At 40.6% G+C, this 21,888-nt stretch overlaps 1 protein-coding gene across 2 annotated transcripts in view; it reads right to left on the bottom strand.

Annotated features, from left to right (window-relative positions):
• cramp1 (cramped chromatin regulator 1) overlaps window positions 1-20,639 on the bottom strand; it is a 57,514-nt gene extending 36,875 nt beyond the window's left edge. Inside the window, exons 1-6 of one of the 2 annotated variants that reach the window (XM_086000675.1) lie at window positions 20,501-20,639; window positions 16,816-17,093; window positions 6,555-6,754; window positions 5,053-5,206; window positions 3,283-3,366; window positions 1,100-1,148 (exon numbers count right to left, since the gene is read on the bottom strand). In XM_086000675.1, coding sequence (XP_085856801.1) covers window positions 1,100-1,148; window positions 3,283-3,366; window positions 5,053-5,206; window positions 6,555-6,754; window positions 16,816-17,093; window positions 20,501-20,544 — 809 coding nt within the window. In that variant the 5' untranslated portion in view covers window positions 20,545-20,639. Of the gene's footprint in view, window positions 1-1,099; window positions 1,149-3,282; window positions 3,367-5,052; window positions 5,207-6,554; window positions 6,755-16,815; window positions 17,094-17,514; window positions 18,346-20,500 lie in introns of those variants that run through there. The other variant, XM_086000674.1, reaches the window with a different exon arrangement.
• Window positions 20,640-21,888: the final 1,249 nt, after the last annotated feature.

Raw genomic sequence — 21,888 nt, forward strand, 5'->3', positions numbered from 1 at the left:
GTGACCAGAAGTGAAACAGTATCCAAGGTGTGCTTAACCAGAGCAATGATGGCCTCAGACTTGTACTCTATTGATCTGGGAATATTGTTTTGCTAGGATAATTGATGCTCTGAAATCACTGTACATGGTCAGTAAAATAAAAAGGAAAAACTGGAAATCTGAAATAAAAACAGAAAATGTTGGAAATAAGTAAACTGTTTAGTCTACTATCACTTCAGATCTTTCAGTCTCTACCCTCGTTAGTTTAACATCATTAATTACCTGTCCCAGTTTTCTTCCAACGCGTATATTCTTGCACTTAACTGTATTGAATCTCATTGGCAATAGTTCTGTCCACTTACAAATATTGTCTAGGTCCTTCTTTAATTCTTCAATTGCTTCATCAGGCTCTACTGCCCCCCCCCCCCAACCCCCCACCAGTTTAGTAACTCTGCAAATTTGACCAACTTACTTTGCGTTTCTGAAGCCAAATTGCTTAGTTAGATCAGAAGAAAGAAGCTTCTGCATCAATCCCTAGAGCAATCCATTCAGTACATCTATCCAGCACAACATCACTCCCCTACTGTATCCTCTCTTTCAGTGAATTATTTATCCACCTCCAAGTTTTACCAATGATATCCAATGACATAAGCTTGTGTAGCAGCCTTTAATGTAGAACTTTATCAAAGACTTTTTGGAAGTCTTGGTGCATTATATCATAGGGCTTTCCAACATCCTGAAAAAGTCACTTCTTCAACAAAGTCAAGGCGGTTAGTTAGGCAGGAAAATCACTGACTCAGGAGGAAAGTACAGTGAGCACACTTAATAGGATTTGGCATTCTTCTGATATATTTTGGTGGTGTTGGTGGATCTTCCTCCGTTGTCATTAGAGACCGCCACATGCCATCACAACCATAATAATCCAGCAGACAGATACAAAATAAGGCTATAAATTCTAGTAATCAATTTATATCAAATTATCATATATTTACTTTTTTAAACTTCGAAAAGAATGTTAAGTTTCAGTTTGAGGACACTATGGATGATGGTCATGTTCAGTTACACTAAATCATTGTCTGATGGTACTAGGTTTCCTCTTAAAACTACAAAAGTCACTTACCCAGCTTGAATTAATTCATTGAGTTTAGCTGCATTTTTGTCATCCATGCCTATGAAGTAAATGCATTATCACAGCATTAAATTAGTATGCAATCTATAATTTTAGATTGAGTTAATTGCTTGCTTGAGGCCACAGTCCTTCTTCAGAATGTGCTTTACTGTAAAACTCACCTGTACACAGTCACTAAACATTTATCAGAACAGAGATATCATATGAGTTGGTGTGTAATAACACCAGGACAATTTTTTTTGAATACTTAAAGCAGAACATCCATATGTAGATCTTGCATCAGTTCATCTAACCCAAATACATCCTGCTCTGACCGAGTGCTCCAAATTCATGGAATGAAATATAATTGAAGACAGAACTTTTCACGGTCCTGTGCCACTTGCAGAGCCTCACATACAGCACGCAACTTACATAGAAACATAGAAGATAGGAGCAGGAGTAGGCCAATCGGCCCCTTGAGCCTGCTCCGCCATTTAATGAGATCATGGCTGATCATCCAAATTCAGTACCCTGTCCCTGCTTTCTCCCCATATCCCTTGATCCCTTTAGCCTCAAGAAATATATCCAACTCCTTCTTGAATATATTTAATGAATTGGCCTCAACTGCCTTGTGTGGTAGAGAATTCCACAGGTTCACCACTCTCTGGGTGAAGAAATTCCTCCTCATCTCTGTCCTAAATGGCTTAACCCTTATCCTTAGACTGTGACCCCTGGTTCTGGACTCCCCCCGCCATCGGGAACATTCTTCCTGCATCTAGTCTGTCTAGTCCTGTTAGAATTTTATAAGTTTCAATTAGATCCCCTCTCATTCTTCTAAACTCTAGCAAATATAAGCCCAATCGACCCAATCTCTCCTCATACGTCATTCCTGCCATCCCAGGTATCAGTCTGGCGAATCTTCGCTGCACTCCCTCCATGGCAAGAACATCCTTCCTCAGATAAGGTGACCAAAACTGCACACAATACTCAAGGTGTGGTCTCACCAAGGCCCTGTACAACTGCAGGAAGACATCCTTGCTCCTGTACTCGAATCCTCTCGCTATGAAGGCCAACATACCATTTGCCTTCTTAACTGCCTGCTGCACCTGCATGCTTACCTTCAGCGACTGGTGCACAAGGACACCCAGGTCTTGTTGCACTTCCCCTTCTCCTAATCTATTGCCGTTCAGATAATAACCTGCCTTCCTTTTTGCCAGAAAATCATGGGCATTTTGCTTGCAATACTCCACCCATCCACATTAATGGGAGGAATATCATGAGCAATGTACTCACGATTTTCCATTACGCCACCAGATTCCAAGTGGCTTCAAAATTCTCCATAGAATGTTGCAACACAGAAAAGAGCCACTTGGGCCAGTAAGTCTGCATCGGTGTTTCTCTCTTTGTGAGCCACCTAATCTAGAAAGAAAAAAGTTGCACTTATATAAAACTTTATTTTGTCCCAAGGATTTCCCTTAGTGCTTCACATCCACTGTTTACTTTTGAAAAGGAATCACAGTCCTTATGTAGGTGAACTTGATGACTAATTAACACATAGCAATATCCCACAAACAGTAAATGAGATGCATGACTAGTTAGTCTGCTTTTGGTGGTGCTGATACGAGGAGGACATGAGGCAAATTCCCTATCCTTTTTCAAATAGTCTCATAGGATCTTTTACATCCAAACGTCTCAATAAAACAATTACACCTCTGATAATGGAAGCCTTGAACAAATCAAATATTTTTCAAGTATCCACACTATGAAGCAACACATGGAATAAACATTATCAACTGATAGCCCAATGAACACAATGCATTTATTCATGGTGAAGGTAGCTATTTAGAACATGCACCAGGAAGTGTTAAACCCTTCACAAAGCTGAATTGACATAATATATGGGGTATTTAGATTTCAGGTAGATTGGAATTCAGAAACTATCCCAATAAAAACACGACAATTTGCAGGGGGCAAAGCAGGGGTTTTAGATGAGGACTAGTTCCATCTAGCAAGTAATGGGATTCATAGAAGCTAATATAATGGCAATTACTAATTATTGAGAAACGAGATATTTTAAGGCTATAAATAGTTACCATCAATGTCTATGAAGTAGTAACAGGAATCCAAAAGACTAGTTCCAATTACAGCAACCACACAAAGCTTCCTTCTCTACTAAATCTCATTAAAATACTCACATCCACCAATTTTTTTGCGTAGTTCTCCATAACATATTAGCCCATAGAGCTCCTGAGAGGATTTCTTCAGTCCTCGAGAGAACACTGCAAAGAAAATACAATTCAGAATTCTTTTAGGATTAGGTCACCGTTCAACCAACTTGCCAGTTTACTAGCAAGAGCTTGTTCTAGGAAGAAGAAAATCAACTAGGATTACCATGGTCGGTCACTATCCACTGATCTCTGCTAGAAGTTACATTGACATAACTACAGGTGAGGAGAGGAATGAGATCAGATTTGATGGATTCCCAAGTTGTAGCCTATTACTACTCACTGTCTAGGCTCGCACAAAGGCTACTCGGGCAGGGTACCTCAGAACAACCAACACCCATAGAGTCTTACCCTAACACTTCCAAGAGGAGGAGGGAGGAAACAGACAATAACTAAAAGAATGAAGACACGCTGATGAAGTCAGCAAGTCCCTCTTACTTTACCCACCCATAGCTTAAAAGAAATCAGTTTCAGCATTTGTTGTATCCTAGTTCACTTAGAAGGACGAGAACAAAGGGCACAATGTGCAAGGCCATTTAATTAAATTAGACCAAATTTATTTCCCTGAGGTTTTGTTTTAAATGCACCAGTTTTCCCAATGTTTGCCAAGTTATAAGCCTGACTGTTCTGTTATTTTGCTTCCTCCCCAGTAAAGATGAAAGCCACATCCAACAGTGCTGATGAGCTACTTGTAGGAACCCTGGAGGCGAAATTAGTCTTCTGTGATAGCGCAAGATGGGCGATAGTGAATTGGCAGCTCGTTTTACACCCCACCCAATTTTCTTTTCCATTGAAAATGTAAAGTAAAATAGTAGTTCTTCATAAATGTCTCCCAACTACTGAAGGGAGAATATGTGGGTTGACTAGACTGCTGGAGAAACAAGTCATTGAAAACTATGAATATTTAACAACTATCCCAAATCATCATTTACAGAATGAACATGTTTTCCCAGGATTCTCCAAGACAGAGTTTCAGTAACTTGCAGCACTGTCAGAAATGCTTGTGCATTGCATCACTCGGCCCTGTGCCTTCACTGGAGCAAGGATGAATTCATTTCTGCACTCCGCCACCTTGGAGTTTAATTGGATTGTTCAGGTCCATCACAGCAAAATTAAGTTGTACTCCTGCTACAGATGATGATTACAGGTTTATTTTGTCAGTCAGGTTTGCCCATGTTGAACAGGATGAACAGATCTCTGCAACTTGGCTTATTTGAGTAAAAAATCAATTTAGCCAAAGAAAAACTACTTTCTTGCATGTAATTACAATTCACGTGCTTATTCCTATACTACCGTTTCTCTTCACTAAATTTTAGTGAATGCACATAATTTATACATGTAAATCGGATTAATTGGAAAATCAACTCAGTTCAAATGCCAGATTAGGGAAATTTAGTAGTTTTTTTAATACAAAAAGTAGGTTGAGAGAGTGCCACTAGGGCAATGTCTGATGACCAACTCTCTACTGACAAGAATCTAGGACGTCAACATGGAGAAAAATGTATAACCACAAATGCAGCAATAGCAGGCTATTTTAAATGGGAAATTAAGGAATTTACCATTCTCGGTAAATGTAGTTGGATAACCACTATGGTATTCCATAGTAAATGATGACATTTTGAGCTACACATACAGCAAACCATGCTGAAACAGGACAAATGTCCAATGACCATCATGAGGTAAAAAAACACTAAGTAGCAGAGCAAGGATGCAGTAATTCCCCATGGATTCTGTATTCACCATTATTGAAGTCGATGTATTTGGAGATCTTGTGCCAAGTACGGTAGTAGAAGTGCCGAACCTGCTCCTTATTTTTCACCATACTTGCTGGCTTCCCTTTCTTCTTGTACTTCAGAGCTATGTTATTCTGTATTGCCTCAAAATCCTTCCCATGCTACAAAATAAATGAAAAATATATTAATACTGCTGTTCAGATAAATGGAAATATGAGTAAAATCAAACCAGTTTTTTAGGACTCAGTCTGAGCAAGCAGCCAGGGAGAGATAGTCGAGAGAATCGGATGGCTTCCATCTTGTCAATGCTGAGCTGGCTCATCCAAGATGTGGTATCAGACGGCATGATCAGTCATGTAATATAGGGGGCTGGCGGCGATCAGTCATGTAATATAGGGGGCTGGCGGCGATATGTGTCGTCAGCATGCGTACAAACGCTTCCCCCATTCTTGTGAATGATGCTGCTGAGGGTAGAATATAAATATGGAATAGGAGAGGCCAAGGGGGATAGCTTGAGGGATGTCAAAGCTAACTGCGCAGGGACAGAAGGAAAAGCATTAGAGGAAAGCCACTTTACTTGAGTGGTGCCACTGAAGTGGACCACAAAAGGAAAGCAGTGGAATAAGATGGATCAACAAAAGTCAGGATGGAAAATATTAATGTAAAATTGTACCCTCTCAGCAAACACATTTTAATGGTTAAATGGAAATGTATAAACTTGAAAGACTCTGACACGTGCTCCACTTTATTATTAATTACCAATACATAAAGCTGCACTATTTACCGTTAGCTCTGGTTGGGAGACATTAGGGAAGGAAAGAGTAGAGAGACATGAAAGTTAGGGAATTATAAAGTATTTATTGTTTGATTATTTTTTCATTAGTGTAATGCACCTGTTGCATACTTACCCATTCTTCATGCAGTTTAAAACCGATTATAAAGAACAATTTAGCTCCTTTACTTATAATCACACAATATTCTACATGGACAATTAATGTGATCACTAGCTTGTATTACCACATCAAAAGCCACCAGATTTATCCAGGGCAAATCCAAAATAAAGGTCAGATCTTTATAAAGCATTTCAACAACCAGGTAAAGGATGTTCTATAGCAATTGGCCCCAATACATATAATATGGGATCAGCATTATTGTAAAACTAGTTTGTAATGCAAGACTCACAACTTAATGACATCTAGAACCCATGGGTTACAGTACTATTTGTGTGTCAGTCTGTTTTTTTTTGCAATAGTTGTTATGGGGTACCTCTATTGGTAGGGGTTGTTGATGGGGGCGGGGGTGAGGTAAAGCAATGATCCTACGGGAAACCATTGAAATGTAAGCATTTATCCCATGACAACACCTTGTAACTCAAAGTAATAGATAAGTTTAACTGTTAATCAGATTTTAAGTCACATGTATTAGAGAATCATACTCTTTCCCCTTAGCACTAATATTGCAGACATCAAATTAACATATTACACTTTTAACTCTGGAAACCACTCAGACCTCATACAGCCCTTCAAAGAATGAGTTTTTATCCTCTGCACTCCAGGACTCCCACTGTCTACGAACTTTCTTCTTGTTCCCTTCCTCCTTTTCTCCAGAGATGGAAGATAAACTCTTTGCTGTGGTTTTGCTGCTTCCACCAGCGCTGCCAGCAGCAATGCCAGATGCATAACCAGAAGCAGCAGCTCCCCCCTCAGGACCTGCAAAAAGAACACTTTTTTTTAAATAAGTCAAATGTATTCAGAAATAAAAGTGCAATCTGGGCCATCTAGACAAATAGTTTTTTTCCCCTGCTGCACTGATTGCAAACAAGGGTCGTACAGTACAACTTTAAAAATACTTGCATCTTTGCAACCAAACAAACATCTCCATTTTTCAGCCAACTGAAAAATACAGGCATTTTAGCAATTCGGTGTGTGCCCACACAGTTAGCAACTCCAGCCCACTGTGAAGCAAATTTGATATAGGCAGATGGGCTGTCTAATGTAATACTGAGCCGTAAAGACTAGGAAGGTACCAGGTTTGATTCCTGGTCTATGCAGTTAGTTGATCTCAGCCGGGTCAGTACTGCAAATGGGCTACAGTACTTCCCCACAGTTAATGCACAGAGATCAATGTAGTGCACCGCTTACACAACTCAATTCTTATTTTGACGACCAAGTTTGAAATTCCTTTACATTGCATGGCCCAATACTGGAAAATAACTGAGGGCAGGGGAGGTAAAAAGATTTTTTTTAAATCAATACTCAAGTCAAAATACAGTTCTTCAGGATATTCCTTAGTTCCGATGAATATACACTAAGCCTTACAGAGCAAATTCACCAACACCAGTGATCGCAGTCAAGAACTTCCATAATTAGGGCATGAAAGAAGACAGAAAGAATGAAAAAGCAGCTGAGGATAAGGAAAGAAGACATTACCTGTAAAATTCAGCTCAGAGAATAACATACTAATATTTCCCCTTTGGCCCTGATGTGGCCATTTTAAAACAAGCTGAACTTTTAAACTAAAACCAACCATTTTCCACTTCATCAGCACAATGCAGAAAAATTGGGTGCTAAACAAACTTTTCCTTAGCAACCACAATGCCCTCCATATAACACAAAGACAGAAGACCCAAATTTACCAATAAAAATGGGTCTCCGCAACAAAATCTAAACAAACAATAAAAATGGTGAAAATCAAGATTGCTCAAATAATCTCTTGGGTACATTCCAATAAAGTCACATTGTCACAACACACTGCATCAGAAAGAATATTCTAAAGCTAACTGACTTTATCACTTCCATTTTTACTTGCAGTATAAAACAGAAAACGTACAAGGAATTTGTGGGATGCAGTATTTATCTAGTCATTAGACTCCACATCATATTACACTTCTGAGCACAGTGTTAATGCACTGTCAGTCCACACATTGGATACCATCATACCTAATGGCTCATCATTGTGTACTCCCTACATAAAATTAAGTAAATAAAAGTCTCACTTTTTAAAAATTCAAACAGTATAGCATTTAAAAACTGCATGTTTTGAAAAACAGTAGTTGCGTGTAAAAGTGCTACTGATGCACTGGCGTGAACAAAAACTAGCAATCTTTTGCCCTAGACCTCCATCTGGTCTGATTTTATCCCAACGGTTTTTACCAATGGAGGGTATTTTGATCCTGGACAAATCTCTAGCAAGCTCTTCTAGATACATTAACAAAGTAAGACCTACCACCTTACGGAACAAGAGAACAGGAACTGGGGAACATCACTGCCAGCATAACCTGTGGAAAATACAGTGCAATGTTGCCACTCCAGCAGTGCAGAATGGGAATTTTCTAAGTTGGACATAGTCAAGAGAGAACATGCCGAGTCACTTTCCAAAAATAAAAAAAGCAACTGGTTTCTTAGTCATTAAAAGGCTATGTTCTAGCACATATTTTAGATTCTAACAACATTTGGTGCCATGTGTCAGGAAAAGAATGAATGAATTGTGGTTGGGCAGCTTAGAGCAGAGGTTTCCGAATTACGGCCCATGGACCATGTGTAGTTTGGAAGCCCTGGCAATCCTGGCCACAAAGCCCAGGTAACTTGGTTCCATTTGTGCTCATATTTCTTATTTGTCCTGTTTGAATTTTGCAGCCCCAGAAGTTTGGAAAGGGCTGGTCTTGAGTTTTGCCACACTGAAGCAGATGCCAAGGTCTCTTGCTATCTGCAGCTTGAGATACACATGTGGAAATTATAGGGTCATTTAAACTTTATATGTGTCTCAAGAAACACTATAATGTGCACCTAAGTGGCCAAAGGGATAAACACTCATGCTTTACAGCATCTGTAAGACATTCTGGGTATCCAATGAAGCCCACACAAAATTGTACAATGTATCTCAGGCACGCTCTTCACCAGCCGGACTAAATAGGTTACTTAGTGGATTATTGAAGTAAAGGCAGATCAAAGTCTCAGAATGAAGGTCTCAAACTGCCATATCGAGACAGTTAAATGAACCAACAGAACCACTGACAGCAGGAGCAGCAGCTGACAAAATCACTAACAAAATTATGATAAAAAAATAAAGAGAATTCTGGAAACACACAGCAAATCAGGCAACATCTGTGGAGAGAGAGTTATGTTTCAAGTCGATGACCTTTCATCAGAAGCGTACGAGAGCATGGGCCTTACACTAAACATCCAGAAGACAAAGGTCCTCTGCCAACCTGCCCCCGCCACACAGTACTGCCCCCCGATTATCAAAATCCACGACAAGGCCTTGGACAATGTGGACCACTTTCCATACCTCGGGAGCCTACTGTCAACAAGGGCAGACGTCGATGATGAAGTCCAACACCGCCTTCAGTGTGCCAGTGCAGCCTTCGGTCACCTGAGGAAGAGTGTTTGAAGACCAGGACCTCAAACCAAGCACTAAGCTCATGGTCTACAGAGCAGCAGTGATACCCGCCCTGCTGTATGCCTCGGAGACATGGACCATGTACAGCAGGCACCTCAAAGCACTGGAGAGGTACCACCAACGCTGCCTCCGCAAGATCCTGTAAATCCATTGGCAGGATAGATGCACCAACGTTGGTGTTCTTGATCAGGCCAACATCCCCAGCATCGAAGCTTTGACCACGCTCGATCAGCTCTGATGGACGGGTCACATCGTCCATGTGCCCGATACGAGACTCCCAAAACAAGCGCTCTACTCGGAGCTCCGACACTTCAAGAGAGCCCCAGGTGGGCAGAGGGAACGCTTCAAGGACACCCTCAAAGCCTCCTTGAAAAAGTGCAACATCCCCACTGACACCTGGGAATCCCTGGCCCAAGACCGCACAAAGCGGAGGAGAAGCATCCGGAAAGGCGCCGAACAGCTCGAGTCTCTTCACCGGGAGCAAGCGCAAACAATGGAAGGAGCGCACGTCAACCCAAACACCCCACCCACCCGCCCCTTCAACCACCGTCTGCCCCACCTGTGACAGAGACTGTAGGTCCCGCATTGGACTCATCAGTCATCTGAGAACTCATTTTTAATGTGGAAGCAAGTCATCCTCGGTTCAGAGGGACTGCCTAAGAAGAAGAAGAAACACTCATGCTTTACAGCATCTGTAAGACATTCTGGGTATCCAATGAAGCCCACACAAAATTGTACGATGTATCTCAGGCACGCTCTTCACCAGCTGTTTCAGCTTGCCGGACTAAATAGGTTACTTAGTGGATTATGGAAGTAAAGGCAGATCAAAGTCTCAGAATGAAGGTCTCAAACTGCCATATCGAGATAGTTAAATGAACCAACAGAACCACTGACAGCAGGAGCAGTAGCTGACAAAATCACTAACAAAATTATGATAAAAAAGAAATAAAAACAGAGAATTCTGGAAACACACAGCAAATCAGGCAACATCTGCAGTGAGAGAAAGAGTTATGTTTCAGCTCAATGCCCTTTCATCAGGTGGTCATGGACCTGAAACGTTAATTCATTTCTGTTTTTATTTCAGATTTCCAGCATCCGCAGTATTTTGCATTTGTTATAATAAAAAAAGGACCTACTGTAACTCAGAGGGGTTAATCAAAGTCAGTTTGCAAAATGTCTGACAAAAGCTTCCCAAGACCATAAAGACAATGCAAGCGAGTCTGTGTTGGCATGTTTGCACCTGTCCTGTTCAGATCACACCAGTCACACAACATACTGGTCTCAAGCAGACTAGTACTGATTTTAAATCCTGATCATCGGTATTGTTTTCAGTGCTGCTGATTAATATAAAAGGCATACGTGAGCAACAAAATAAGACACCACAGATGTCTGAAACGATCAGAAGATTATTCCTACTATATTTCAAATCTTTAATGATTGGGGCAAATATCTTGACTTTAATATCAGACAGGATAAGTTTTACAGCTCTAAATCACACACAGACAACGCATTATCACTTTGAAAACCACAGCAGACTTTGTATACGTTTTGACACTGAATGTTAATGGCGATACAGTAAAAATATCACAGCAGCAACAATTACAAGTCCTTTAGCCTCATAATAGAAACCCAGTAGCCAACTACAATACTGCAAGAAACATCAGATATTGAACATATCCTATTTGTTTTTCCCAAAAGTATGCATCTGGGATTGAATGCATTGATGTCATGGTTTATAACCCATACATCGGACATATTTAAAATGCAGGTACTATTTTGCAATAAGCAGTATTTTGAGATTTCACACCCAAAGCTTAATCTGCTTAATCATAGAAGGCACCAACAAAAAGGCAATTGCAATAGCAGCAGGAAAACAGAGCTTACATCAAGAACATTTTGTAAAGCAGGCCTTTTTGCCAAGTCCAAGTAACAACAAAAAAGTGCAATAATGTGCGACGGTGGAGTGACATTTTAGAATAGGTTGCATTTTTGAATTGAAACCCAGAACAATTACTGTGGCTAATAGTGGAGTAACATTTAATGCACAATGAAGAAATATATTTCTAGATTCGCTCATGTGGTACAGTGATTAGCACATTGTCCTTTCATCTATGGGACATGGGTTTGAATTCAGGATTAGGTGAATATGCAGAAGACTCCCTTCTCTCATAGCTGCTAGGACCCCAAGTGAAATGACTTTGGGTAGTCTCAACCCAGTTCCTGGGAGCATGAGTCCATGGTACAAAAGTGCCCACAAACAGACATTAAATTGTGAATCTCACTAAGAGGAACCATAAGAATGGCTAGTGGGAAGAAGTGGAAAAATTCACATTGGTACAGTACAAAGTACTCTTTTGAGATTAAAGTAGATTATTGTAGCAGATTAGAAAAGGCTTATTCTGTTTCAACCTTTGCTACACTTTAGCCAAGGGTGTTTGATGCTAATATGGTTACAAAAAGCAAATGTTATCCAGTACTATCATCACTCACTTTAATAAGCAAAAAAAGTTCGGACTCAAGTCAACTACAATAAAAGTACAAGCCAGTATTAGGACTGCACATGTGCCCTCCCTTCAGAGTGGGCACTGCTGGTGGACCCCTATTCAAGGCTGAGACTTTCTGAACTCTCGAAAGCCTCTAAGATTAAGGATTGCATGCAATATACAAAAAACTGAAAAAGCAGTAGCGTAATCTAGAAAGTAAAACATAAAATTGAGAGAGATTAGTAAAAAAGAGTAAAGAGAAAAAGTCCATTCCAAATGAGAATGTGCAGCTAACCTGCATCAGCCTTTACATTCCAAGGTGTAATTTCCTGCAACATGCTAAGTAACACTCTGATTTGGATACACAGCGAACACTGATTTACACCCATGCATTTGTGCCCACATACAATTTACAGACTTGTGCATTTCTGCCAAGTTCATCCAGCAGAAATCATCTGATACAAATTACACATTAGTGCGTCACTGAATGTATTTTGTCAGCAGGGAGAAATAAAATCAGTTAAAATGAACACTGGCTTTTAAATCCGAATGCTCAAAATAGGCAGTTTCTTGTCAATTAATATGTAGGTAGGAGCTAACGAAATCTAGCTGTCTGTAAAACTAAAAATAAACCCTAGCACTACAGTCAACTGATGATTTTCTTTAAGCACAGAAAATTATTTTGAATGATCAAATAATTTGAATTGAGTAAATAATACAGCATTGTGAATTTAATGATTATGAAATTTAATTATCAGATAATTTTAGTTAAGGGATTTTGAATTAAAAAGAGTAGACTGTATTAATCATGGAGATCTCCCAAAGAGAGACCACGTTCAGGACCACCAAGGTTCATGGATGCAATCTAGCCACCAGTGGCTTTCCCCTCAAGTTTAATTTAGCTCAAAGGGTTACAGGAGTCAAAGAATGAAGAACAGCCGGTAGCAACGGAAGCACATAAACCAGGACATTTTTCAAGTTAATCTTCACCTGAAAATTTGAGCAGCTTCACAATAAATGCCACACACACACAATTCTTCAGGTCCTGTCAACTTATCAGACCAAATGTCACAATTGAAGGATGTTACAGCTTTTAATACCCTGAACTGTGATTTTATAGTTGGAGCATCTTTTGTTCCCATTGCTTCACTGATAACCATATTAATTACTCAATATTACAGGTATATATAATTTTAAATGACTGTTTACATTCATTTTTGAAACAATTGCTGTCTGGTTCTAGTGGGATGTCTGTATTACAAGTGGTTATAGTAAATGTTTTAGCATTTCTTATGCTGGAAGAAGAGATGGAGCAGATTAAATTATGAACACATTTGAGTCAACGCATACTGAAATGTTTAACAGGACAAGCAAATACATTCATTTAAACTTTAAACTGTTGAGCTGCAGCAGTAGTCTTTTCAAGAATTCATGTGTTTACATGTATTAATGTTGGCTTATTTGGTCAATTAAATGAGGATAATCTACTGTACTAATAAAATCAAGACTCCAGGGATGAGAAGAGTTGCCAAAAAACTGAATGTGTCACAATGTCTTAGAATATATCCTACACAGGGGATCTGATGCACTTTTACTGAAACTAGATGACTACTTATACATTGTAAATAAATGTAAAGCGACATTTGTATCTGTGGTCCCAACCTGCACTAAATTACACCCCCACCCCGGTAAAATTAACTTAATCAGTTTCTAAATGGGGGGCGGGGTGGGGGGGGGGGGGGGGGGGGAAAGAAAGAGCCGAAAAACACACATGGAAACACAAATTCAGAAACAGAATTAGAATTAAGAAACTAAATGGGCTAGAAGAGCAGAGAGATCTGGGAATACAAGTGCATAATCACTAAAAGTAGCAACACAGGTTGTTCAGGCCATATAGAGAACTGGTGTTCATTTCTAGAGGAATAGAGTACAAAAGCAGGGAGGTAATGTTAAATTTATATAGAACTCTGGTTAGACCAACAGAGTAGTGTGTGTAGTTCTGATCTCCATAATACAAAAAAGGATATTGAAATGCTGAAGTAAAGTGTAGAAATGATTTACATGGATGCTACCAGAATTGGGAGGATGCAAATATCAGGAAAGATTGAGCAGGCTGGGGCTCGTTCTGCTGGAAAAGAGAAGACGTGATAGAGGTCTTTAGCATTACGAAGGGGTTTGACAGGATGGATGTGGAGAAAATGTTTCCACTGGCTAGTGGGTCCAGAACAAGTCATTGTCCTTTAAGGGCCAGAACAAAGGAGCATAAATAAGATAGCCACTAGATCAAATAAAGAATTTAGGAATGTCTTTACACAGAGAGTGGCTAGGATGTGGGCCTCGCTGTCGCATGCAGTGGTTGAAACAGATAGCATTGATGCATACATGAGGGAGAAGGGAATAGAGGGATGCAGGGACAAGGTGGGAAGCGGTAATTAGAATAGAAGGATCGTGTGGAGTATAAACAATGGCATAGACCAGGTGGGCCGAATGGTCCATTTCTGTGCTGTAGATTCCTGTGCTGTAGATTCTATGTAATTTCCACTAATAACTGATAGTGGTGAACTACAATTGCTCACAGCTAGTGACCTAACTACACGGCACATAAGTAATGGCTGTAATGGCCACAGCACCACCACCAATCACAAAGGCTGGCATTTCTCAGAGGATGAATGATTGACTTCCCAGGAGAGCAAGTTTGATTTATTTTGCTATAAGCCACAAGTTGTTTTTTTCCCCTAATTTATGTTACACATTAGAATGACAAAGCAACAAATGCACAAAAACACATCAACGTCAAAAGTGCATGACCTCCGAGTCATGTGGCACTGAATTTAGTCCCCAGAAAACTGTAATTAAATCACAGGCCTTCTAGATCATAGAACAGAATAACTAATTTCTGAATACTAGAATATGTAAAAATAATGGCCATCGAGTTAATTTTCCCTATTTCCAACTACTCACAAGTTAGTTACTTTTAAGCTCTAATATCAAATTCATATTTCCCTCAAGTGACGTGCTTTAGAACTGCAATTATATCATGATGTGAATGACGTAAAATGAATGGATACAAGTAAATGATTGCAAGGCAGTAACTTATTCATGTTACATAATCATTATGAATTTGAGTAAGATAATCTAGATGATCAGCTGGAAAGAATAGGCAGTATATATTTGAATACCAAACAAGAGTGTGGAATTTAACACTAACTTCACTGAGGAGTTCCTATTATTATAAATGCTTCAAGAGAGGTTTTTATCATAGGAATAAAAATCACATCACTGGAGATGTTTGCTTGCAGAGTACAAGTCCTTCCTGTCTTCAGCATTTACTAACCCACCATATTCACTACTTTGCATTCTCATTAGGCGTATTAACATTCAATGCAGTTGATGAGGAGCCAATACAGTATCTGAAACACCCTGAAGAAAGTAAACTTCAACAACAATTAAATTACAAACAAACAAATCATGTTGGGATGCTTCAGATGTTGAAACTCCAACGACTGAGGATAATGCAACATTTGGAGTACTACAACTAAATGACAAACATAGCCCATCACTCAAAAGACTGCTGCATGGTTCATAAATACACTACACTCACCTATTCTTCAGTTAAACATCTAAATATTGTTCTAACTGAAATGACAGGCTGCTACACTCGAATTATATTGCAATTCATTTGAGAACCAGAAACAAATGTTCTCAAATTAAATAACCCCAAGTTAGAAGTGATATTCTACTAGAATACACCTTCGCACAGTAGCCCCTGCAGTTGCAAATGAAACAGTATGGAGATCAGCTTAATGAACTATATCTGAATAATGTAATTGTGTGTTTGACGAAAGACCATTACAGACAGTTTAACAGATGGCCGGCAGTGAGTTAGAAAGTAAATTAAATGCAAATTACTTCATGGATCTGGAAAAAAAGCTCGAGTTGTGTACAAAAGAAATCCTTAAGGTTTACTCACAGTCATTTGTTTTTTGTACACGTTAATAAAAAAAAATTGTTTATACTAAGTTAAATGACTATCAACATGCCATGTGTGGTAAAAATGCCTGGTGTAGGTGAAGAGCATAGCGATGAAGGAACTATAAGTAATAGTGTTACAACGAACAACAGTTATAACAAAATACAGGAAAATGTACTATACACTATTGAAGTGTAATACCCATTGACTCATTAGCTAAGGCTATGATACAGTATGCACCTCAAGTTTGCACTCGTGAATGGCATTCAGATTTGTGACACCGCACTGAGTGGAGTTAGTGTATGAAAGCTGAATCACTGTGGAACAGTAGGTCAAATGAAAATTAGAGTGAGTGACAGGTACATAGTTTTGTCTTTATATAGACAATGTTATATAGAAAATGTTTTAAAACCATTTAAATATATTGCTTAAAAAACTGTACACTGGTGTCTACTGTCTGTAGATCAGCCTCTTGTTCACATTGCACATTAGGCTTGGTCTGCTGTTCCACTGAAAAAACAAGTTATGTGCTGTGATACACTACTACTGTGTATACTTCATACGTACAGGACGTAGGTAGGTTATATTCTTGGGAATTAAAGTATACACGTAAACAAAATAAAATGTAGCTGTTCCAGTGAAGAGGATTAAATGTTATTCCTTAAGTGGCTTCCATTGCAAGGCCGTGAGCTAAGGGAAGGTTACAATAACTGCTGCTCGCATATCCACACATAATGTATGTATATATTAATATATACTTAATACTACTTTCAATCTTTAAAAAAAATCTTTGGAATAACCACTTTCCCCCAAGGGAAGGGGGTTCCTTGAAAAAGCCAGGCACATACCTATTTCATCCACACAGGAGTGTAATGTGTTTGATGCAACCAAGCCTTAATAGCAAGAGCCATCATTTTACCTTTTCCTTTATTGTTCTGAAAGCCACTTGACCCATTCGAAGCACATGAATCTTTCCTTAACCTCTTGCTGGGAGGCCTGACACTGGATCTTAAGAAATGATGTTGATCTGGGCTTGTGGCAGTTGCTGATGGATCTTCTCTCTTTGTGTTGTGTTGAGAGCTGCTGCCTCCTTCTTCACTCTCCCCATCTCCTTCAGCACCCTCCTCTTCTCCAGACCTTTTACACAATCTCCTCAGCCCTTCATCGCTGCTCACATCCACACATTTCGCCGTCATTCTGGGGAACACAAAACCAAACAAAAATCAGTCAAATACATCTCTAAAAGCATATTTATTTCCACATTTCTGAACCCTCACAACTTGCAGCTGTAAACATTTTTTTTCAACATGGCCGCCGTTGTTTTTCTCCTGATCCCCCGATCGCTGTCCCGCAACCACCCGCTGAAAATTTGCTTCTTCTCGGCCAGGTTGGGGTCCTGAAGCTGGATCCCTGGACTCGCCGGAGGGTGAAAGAGTTTTTGTCGACTCCTGGGGTTATTCGGGTTGAGAGAGCCGGAGTTTCTCGCAGTGTTAATGTCTTCCTCCTTCCCCTTGAGCTTCACTCCAAACCCGCGACATGTCGGCCGGGAGCAGCTGAAACCTCCCCACACTCCGCCAAGCTAAACCCCCAGAAAGGCGGCTTTCCCTCCTTCTCCTACCCATTCTGGCGGTCCTCGGCAGCCGAGACTGTCTTCTTCCTCCTCACCATGGGCACGGCCTGTTCGTGCGGGGTCTCAACGGCCAAAGGTTCATACTTCCAGCTTCAGAAAGTGGCTGGCTTTTTCCCCCCCGACTCTCGCTCCCCTCTTTTTCTCTCGGGCTTCAACTCCTTTCGCCACAAGGAAATCAACACAGATAAATATACACCAGCAACCCCAGAGTTCTCAATCACATGGCATCTTTCGCCCCTAGAACCGGCCAAAGACACGCTGCTTCCCTCCAGCCAGCACCTCGGCAGCTTTTAATCCAAACACAAATGTCACCAACTCCACTCTCACTCCTCTCCCTCACTGAACTTTGCTCGCTACGTCACCACAGCTGTTCCCCAAACTTCAGCCCAAACTGCCTTGGATGGAAACACATCATCATCATCAACAGCAGCCCAAAATATATATTTTTTAATCTAAGAAGGCATCTTCCGTGAAAGTTTATTAAAACATACATTCACTTAAAATAAAATCCTACTCATCAGAACAGACAGAAACTTCCTCTCAATGTTACTCAAGTCGATTGATCTCAAACATGAAAACATCTCTCGTGCAGGTTGTAATTTGATAATTCCTAACAATATTTTATAGTCTATACAGAAGTTTTTTTGTAAAATGTTTTTGCTAACAATTGTTTACCCTTTTTTTATTTGGAACAAGCAAACGTTGAGGTGTACTTGTATGATATTCTGGACTGTTTCTGCTGTTCACTTTCAACGTCAACATTTTTGGTATGCAAGATGAAAAGGATAACTCCAGTAAACAAACAGAAAGCGCAATTATAAAAAAACGCAGACTGCCAGTGTAAAAACATACACCCACCCTTGTAGTTTAATGTGCTCACAACAGCTATATTTCATGCAATATTCAAACAGAACAAAAGTGGAAACATATTCTATTCAGCTATGATAAAGTAAGCAGCATTCTACAGGAGAAAACACAGTCCATCAAGAAATGTTTTGTCCAGCAAAAGTAGCTATTCAAATTGTATATCATTTTATTGTTGCTACAGATATACTTTGGATTGGACAAAATATTTATCTTATTAAATTAAACTTATTGTAAAGTAGGTTACCGACTGGTGCATTTAACTGTGAGCATTGCTGGTTTAAACAATAAATGAACACAATATTTCCCTTGCATAAAAACTTACTATTGCTGCTGTAAGTGACTGAACTATAAAAGTTCATAAATTCCACTTAGATTATATAACTCAAAATCCATGATCCATTCATACAGTATGTAATGCACTGTAAATATCAGCATTATCTTACCGCAATGTTTGCAATCCTGTCAAATAGTTGTGTGCACGTTAGGGTATCATGACAGAATTGGCTAGACTATTAGTGATGAGAAATCATTATTTTAAATAATAGTTTGTGCCATTTTATATGATTTTCACTCCAAAGCACCACACTACGAAATGGTCACAAAAAAGATCTACTAATAAATCACTCTTGGTGTGACACAATTTGCTCTGAAAGTTTGTTCAGCGAATGAAAGTTTGTTCAGGGAATAAAGGGAGACTATCAAAATATGCTGTCAGAGTAGCTCTAATTCTATCCTATAAAAAGCCAGGTTTGGGAAATCGCTACAATGAAATAGCTAAAAACTCACAAGCTACTATATTCTGGTGCACAGGCAAGTTTTCTTCTGACAAACATTCCATGGCATTCGTTGGCATCCCAATCAATGTCTCTTTCCATATTCTGGCTGACACCACTTCCTTTTCCTAGTTGACATATGGTCATTCCAGCTCGATCTCATGCTGCCAAGCCAGTTCAGGCTACCAAATGTTCCTGAGCCCAGTTGATTCTTTGCCACTGACCCAGATCACACTTATTCTCATATAAGGAGCTCACACCTCATTTACAATAGCACATCCATGCCAACCAATCTCAAACTGCTGTGTTATCCCAGAGCCATCTCAGCTAATTCTCATAGCTAATAAGATACAAGATAAATGGCACTACATGATTCAACGTGGGACATGGAATACCTTGAAGAATTAATAATACTCAGTATTCATTCCAGTTACAGTATCATGAACAGAAGGTATGTGATGTTCATGTTATCCATAAATAAAATAAAGCCCAAACCTCAATTGCATTGAAGATAGAAAACCTCAAATCATAACAAAAATTTATATGTTTTAATAATGTCATGTAGATGCACACAGGGATTGTGGTCTCTTACAATCTCATCATTATAACATACAATCAGTTCACAACACTTGGTCTTGTAGTTTACAGAACACAGGTCTTTGTGCTGTAATTCACCAGGTGAAGGACAAAGATACATATGTGTCATCATTCTTAAGCATTGCTTCAGCTTCTCATTGCTCTGATTATATGTACATTATATACATACATCTCCTCATTACCGGAGTCTCCGAATTGGGTCTTTGCTCGGACTATACACGCACAGACACGCGAGTTGTCATTCCTCTATTCAATTAAATCGATCTGAATATTACTGCTAACAACCAAACACGGTATCACAGATGACATTCCATCACAAAAAAGCCTGCGATCTCTCACTGTCTGAAACCTCACAGCCAAAACCCATCAGAAAACGGCAAGACATCCCAAGGCGTGTTCGTACACACAACAAATCGGGGAGCGAGATCCAGGACAGCAACAACACGTCTTAACGTTAAGATAAGGCATTATTCCAACCAGTGGATGCGTTATTCCTTGCAGGTACTCCTCGTTACCTTCCGGCCAACGAGCTGGGACCATTTCTACCGCTGCCCCGCTCACTGCATCGGCAGAGAGGGGAAGGGGAGACCGACGCCGTTTCCAGGGAAGTTTCCGGGACCGAGTCGGCCTTGCTGCTCTGTTACAGCGGCCCACCTTCCACCCTCTCTCTGTCTGTCTCCCAGGTATACGGGCCACGTTGGGCTGCTGCTGCTGCCGCCGGCCCCTCAGGTCCTTACCCTGCTGCCACAAAGGCTGCTCTCCCCTCACATTCTCCACACATCCATTCGCGACCACATCACTTGGCGCCCGACGCGCGCCAGGCTGCGCCCGCTCGCCATTGGCGTGCCCTGCGCACGTGATGTCAACAACGTCGTGGCAACGGGTGACGGGCAGCGGCTCCGGCCAATCAAAAGCCGACTGCCGCACAGATTTCCGCTCGTCTGAGGGTGGGCTGCTTCTCCTTGCGTCATTTCCAGGTGAGGAGGGCATGATCGCTGATGGACAGGAGCAGCAACCAATCAAACATCCAGAATCCGCCCACAATGGGTTGAAGAACAAGCAAAGTTCAGTGACCCAGGGTGGGAGGTGCAGGGAAGTGGCGGAGCTGCTCCAGCTGATCAGTGAAGGTAGTTTTGTCCTGCACATCTGCCTCAGAAACATTGTATTCGTTGATTTTTATGGAAGGTATCCACTTGTATTAAGCAATTTTTTTTTATTTTTACATATTCATTTACATAATTTTGACGATGGTACACTTAATGGAATATTAAAGTTCAAAATTCCTCCCCATAAAAACAAATGAAACTGCTGAAATTCCCCCATAGCTAACTTTTCCTGTTGAGCCCCGCCCCTTTTGGATGTTTATGCCCCTTGCCCATTCCCCTCTTTCTAAGTAACAGTGTGGGCAATTTTAACCGAACCCGCCGGGCAGAAAAGGGGCGGGTTTTGGCCGGGACCACCACCCATTTTACACTCCGCCCGATTTTACGCTCCTTTAAAGTCAAGGGGCTTGATTTTCATAGCCCTGAGGAGGCAGGTTTGGAGGCGGGTCGGCAACGAAAATCGGAAAAAATGGCGTCGGGCTGCGAACCCGCTTCCATCCAGCCCCCACGCGACTTTCGTGAGTGTCGGGTCAGCTGTTCCCGAACTGACCCGGTGGGACAGGTAGTTAACTGCCTTGCTATTCCTATTTTTATACCCATTTCTGATTTTCGTGCTTCTGGCTCCTGTTTCCCGTCTTGCCAGAAACACGCCAGCTGTAAGGAGACGAGTTTCTTGGGGACATGATTTGTTGTCACTGGTGCAGCACTTTAAAAGCTCCTGCAACAAGACTGACATTCAAATACCTCAACTTTGTTGTTGGAGGTTTGAGCTAAGATTTGGCAAATCTACTGACCTTGTGATTGTTAGAACATAAGAAATAGGAGCAGGAGTAGGCCAATCGGCCCCTCGAGCCTGCTCCGCCATTCAATAAGATCATGGCTGATCTGATCCAACCGCCAATCTACTATCACAGAACCATCTCCTGAATCTAACAGAATTAGACACATGAAATAGGAGCAGGATCAGGCTACACGGCCCCTGGGCCCGCTCCACTACCCACAGGGCCATGACCGATCCAAAC

Source organism: Somniosus microcephalus, chromosome 11 (genome assembly GCF_052327205.1).
Source record: "Somniosus microcephalus isolate GS21.2 chromosome 11, FLI_Smic_1.0, whole genome shotgun sequence".
NCBI lineage: Eukaryota > Metazoa > Chordata > Chondrichthyes > Squaliformes > Somniosidae > Somniosus > Somniosus microcephalus.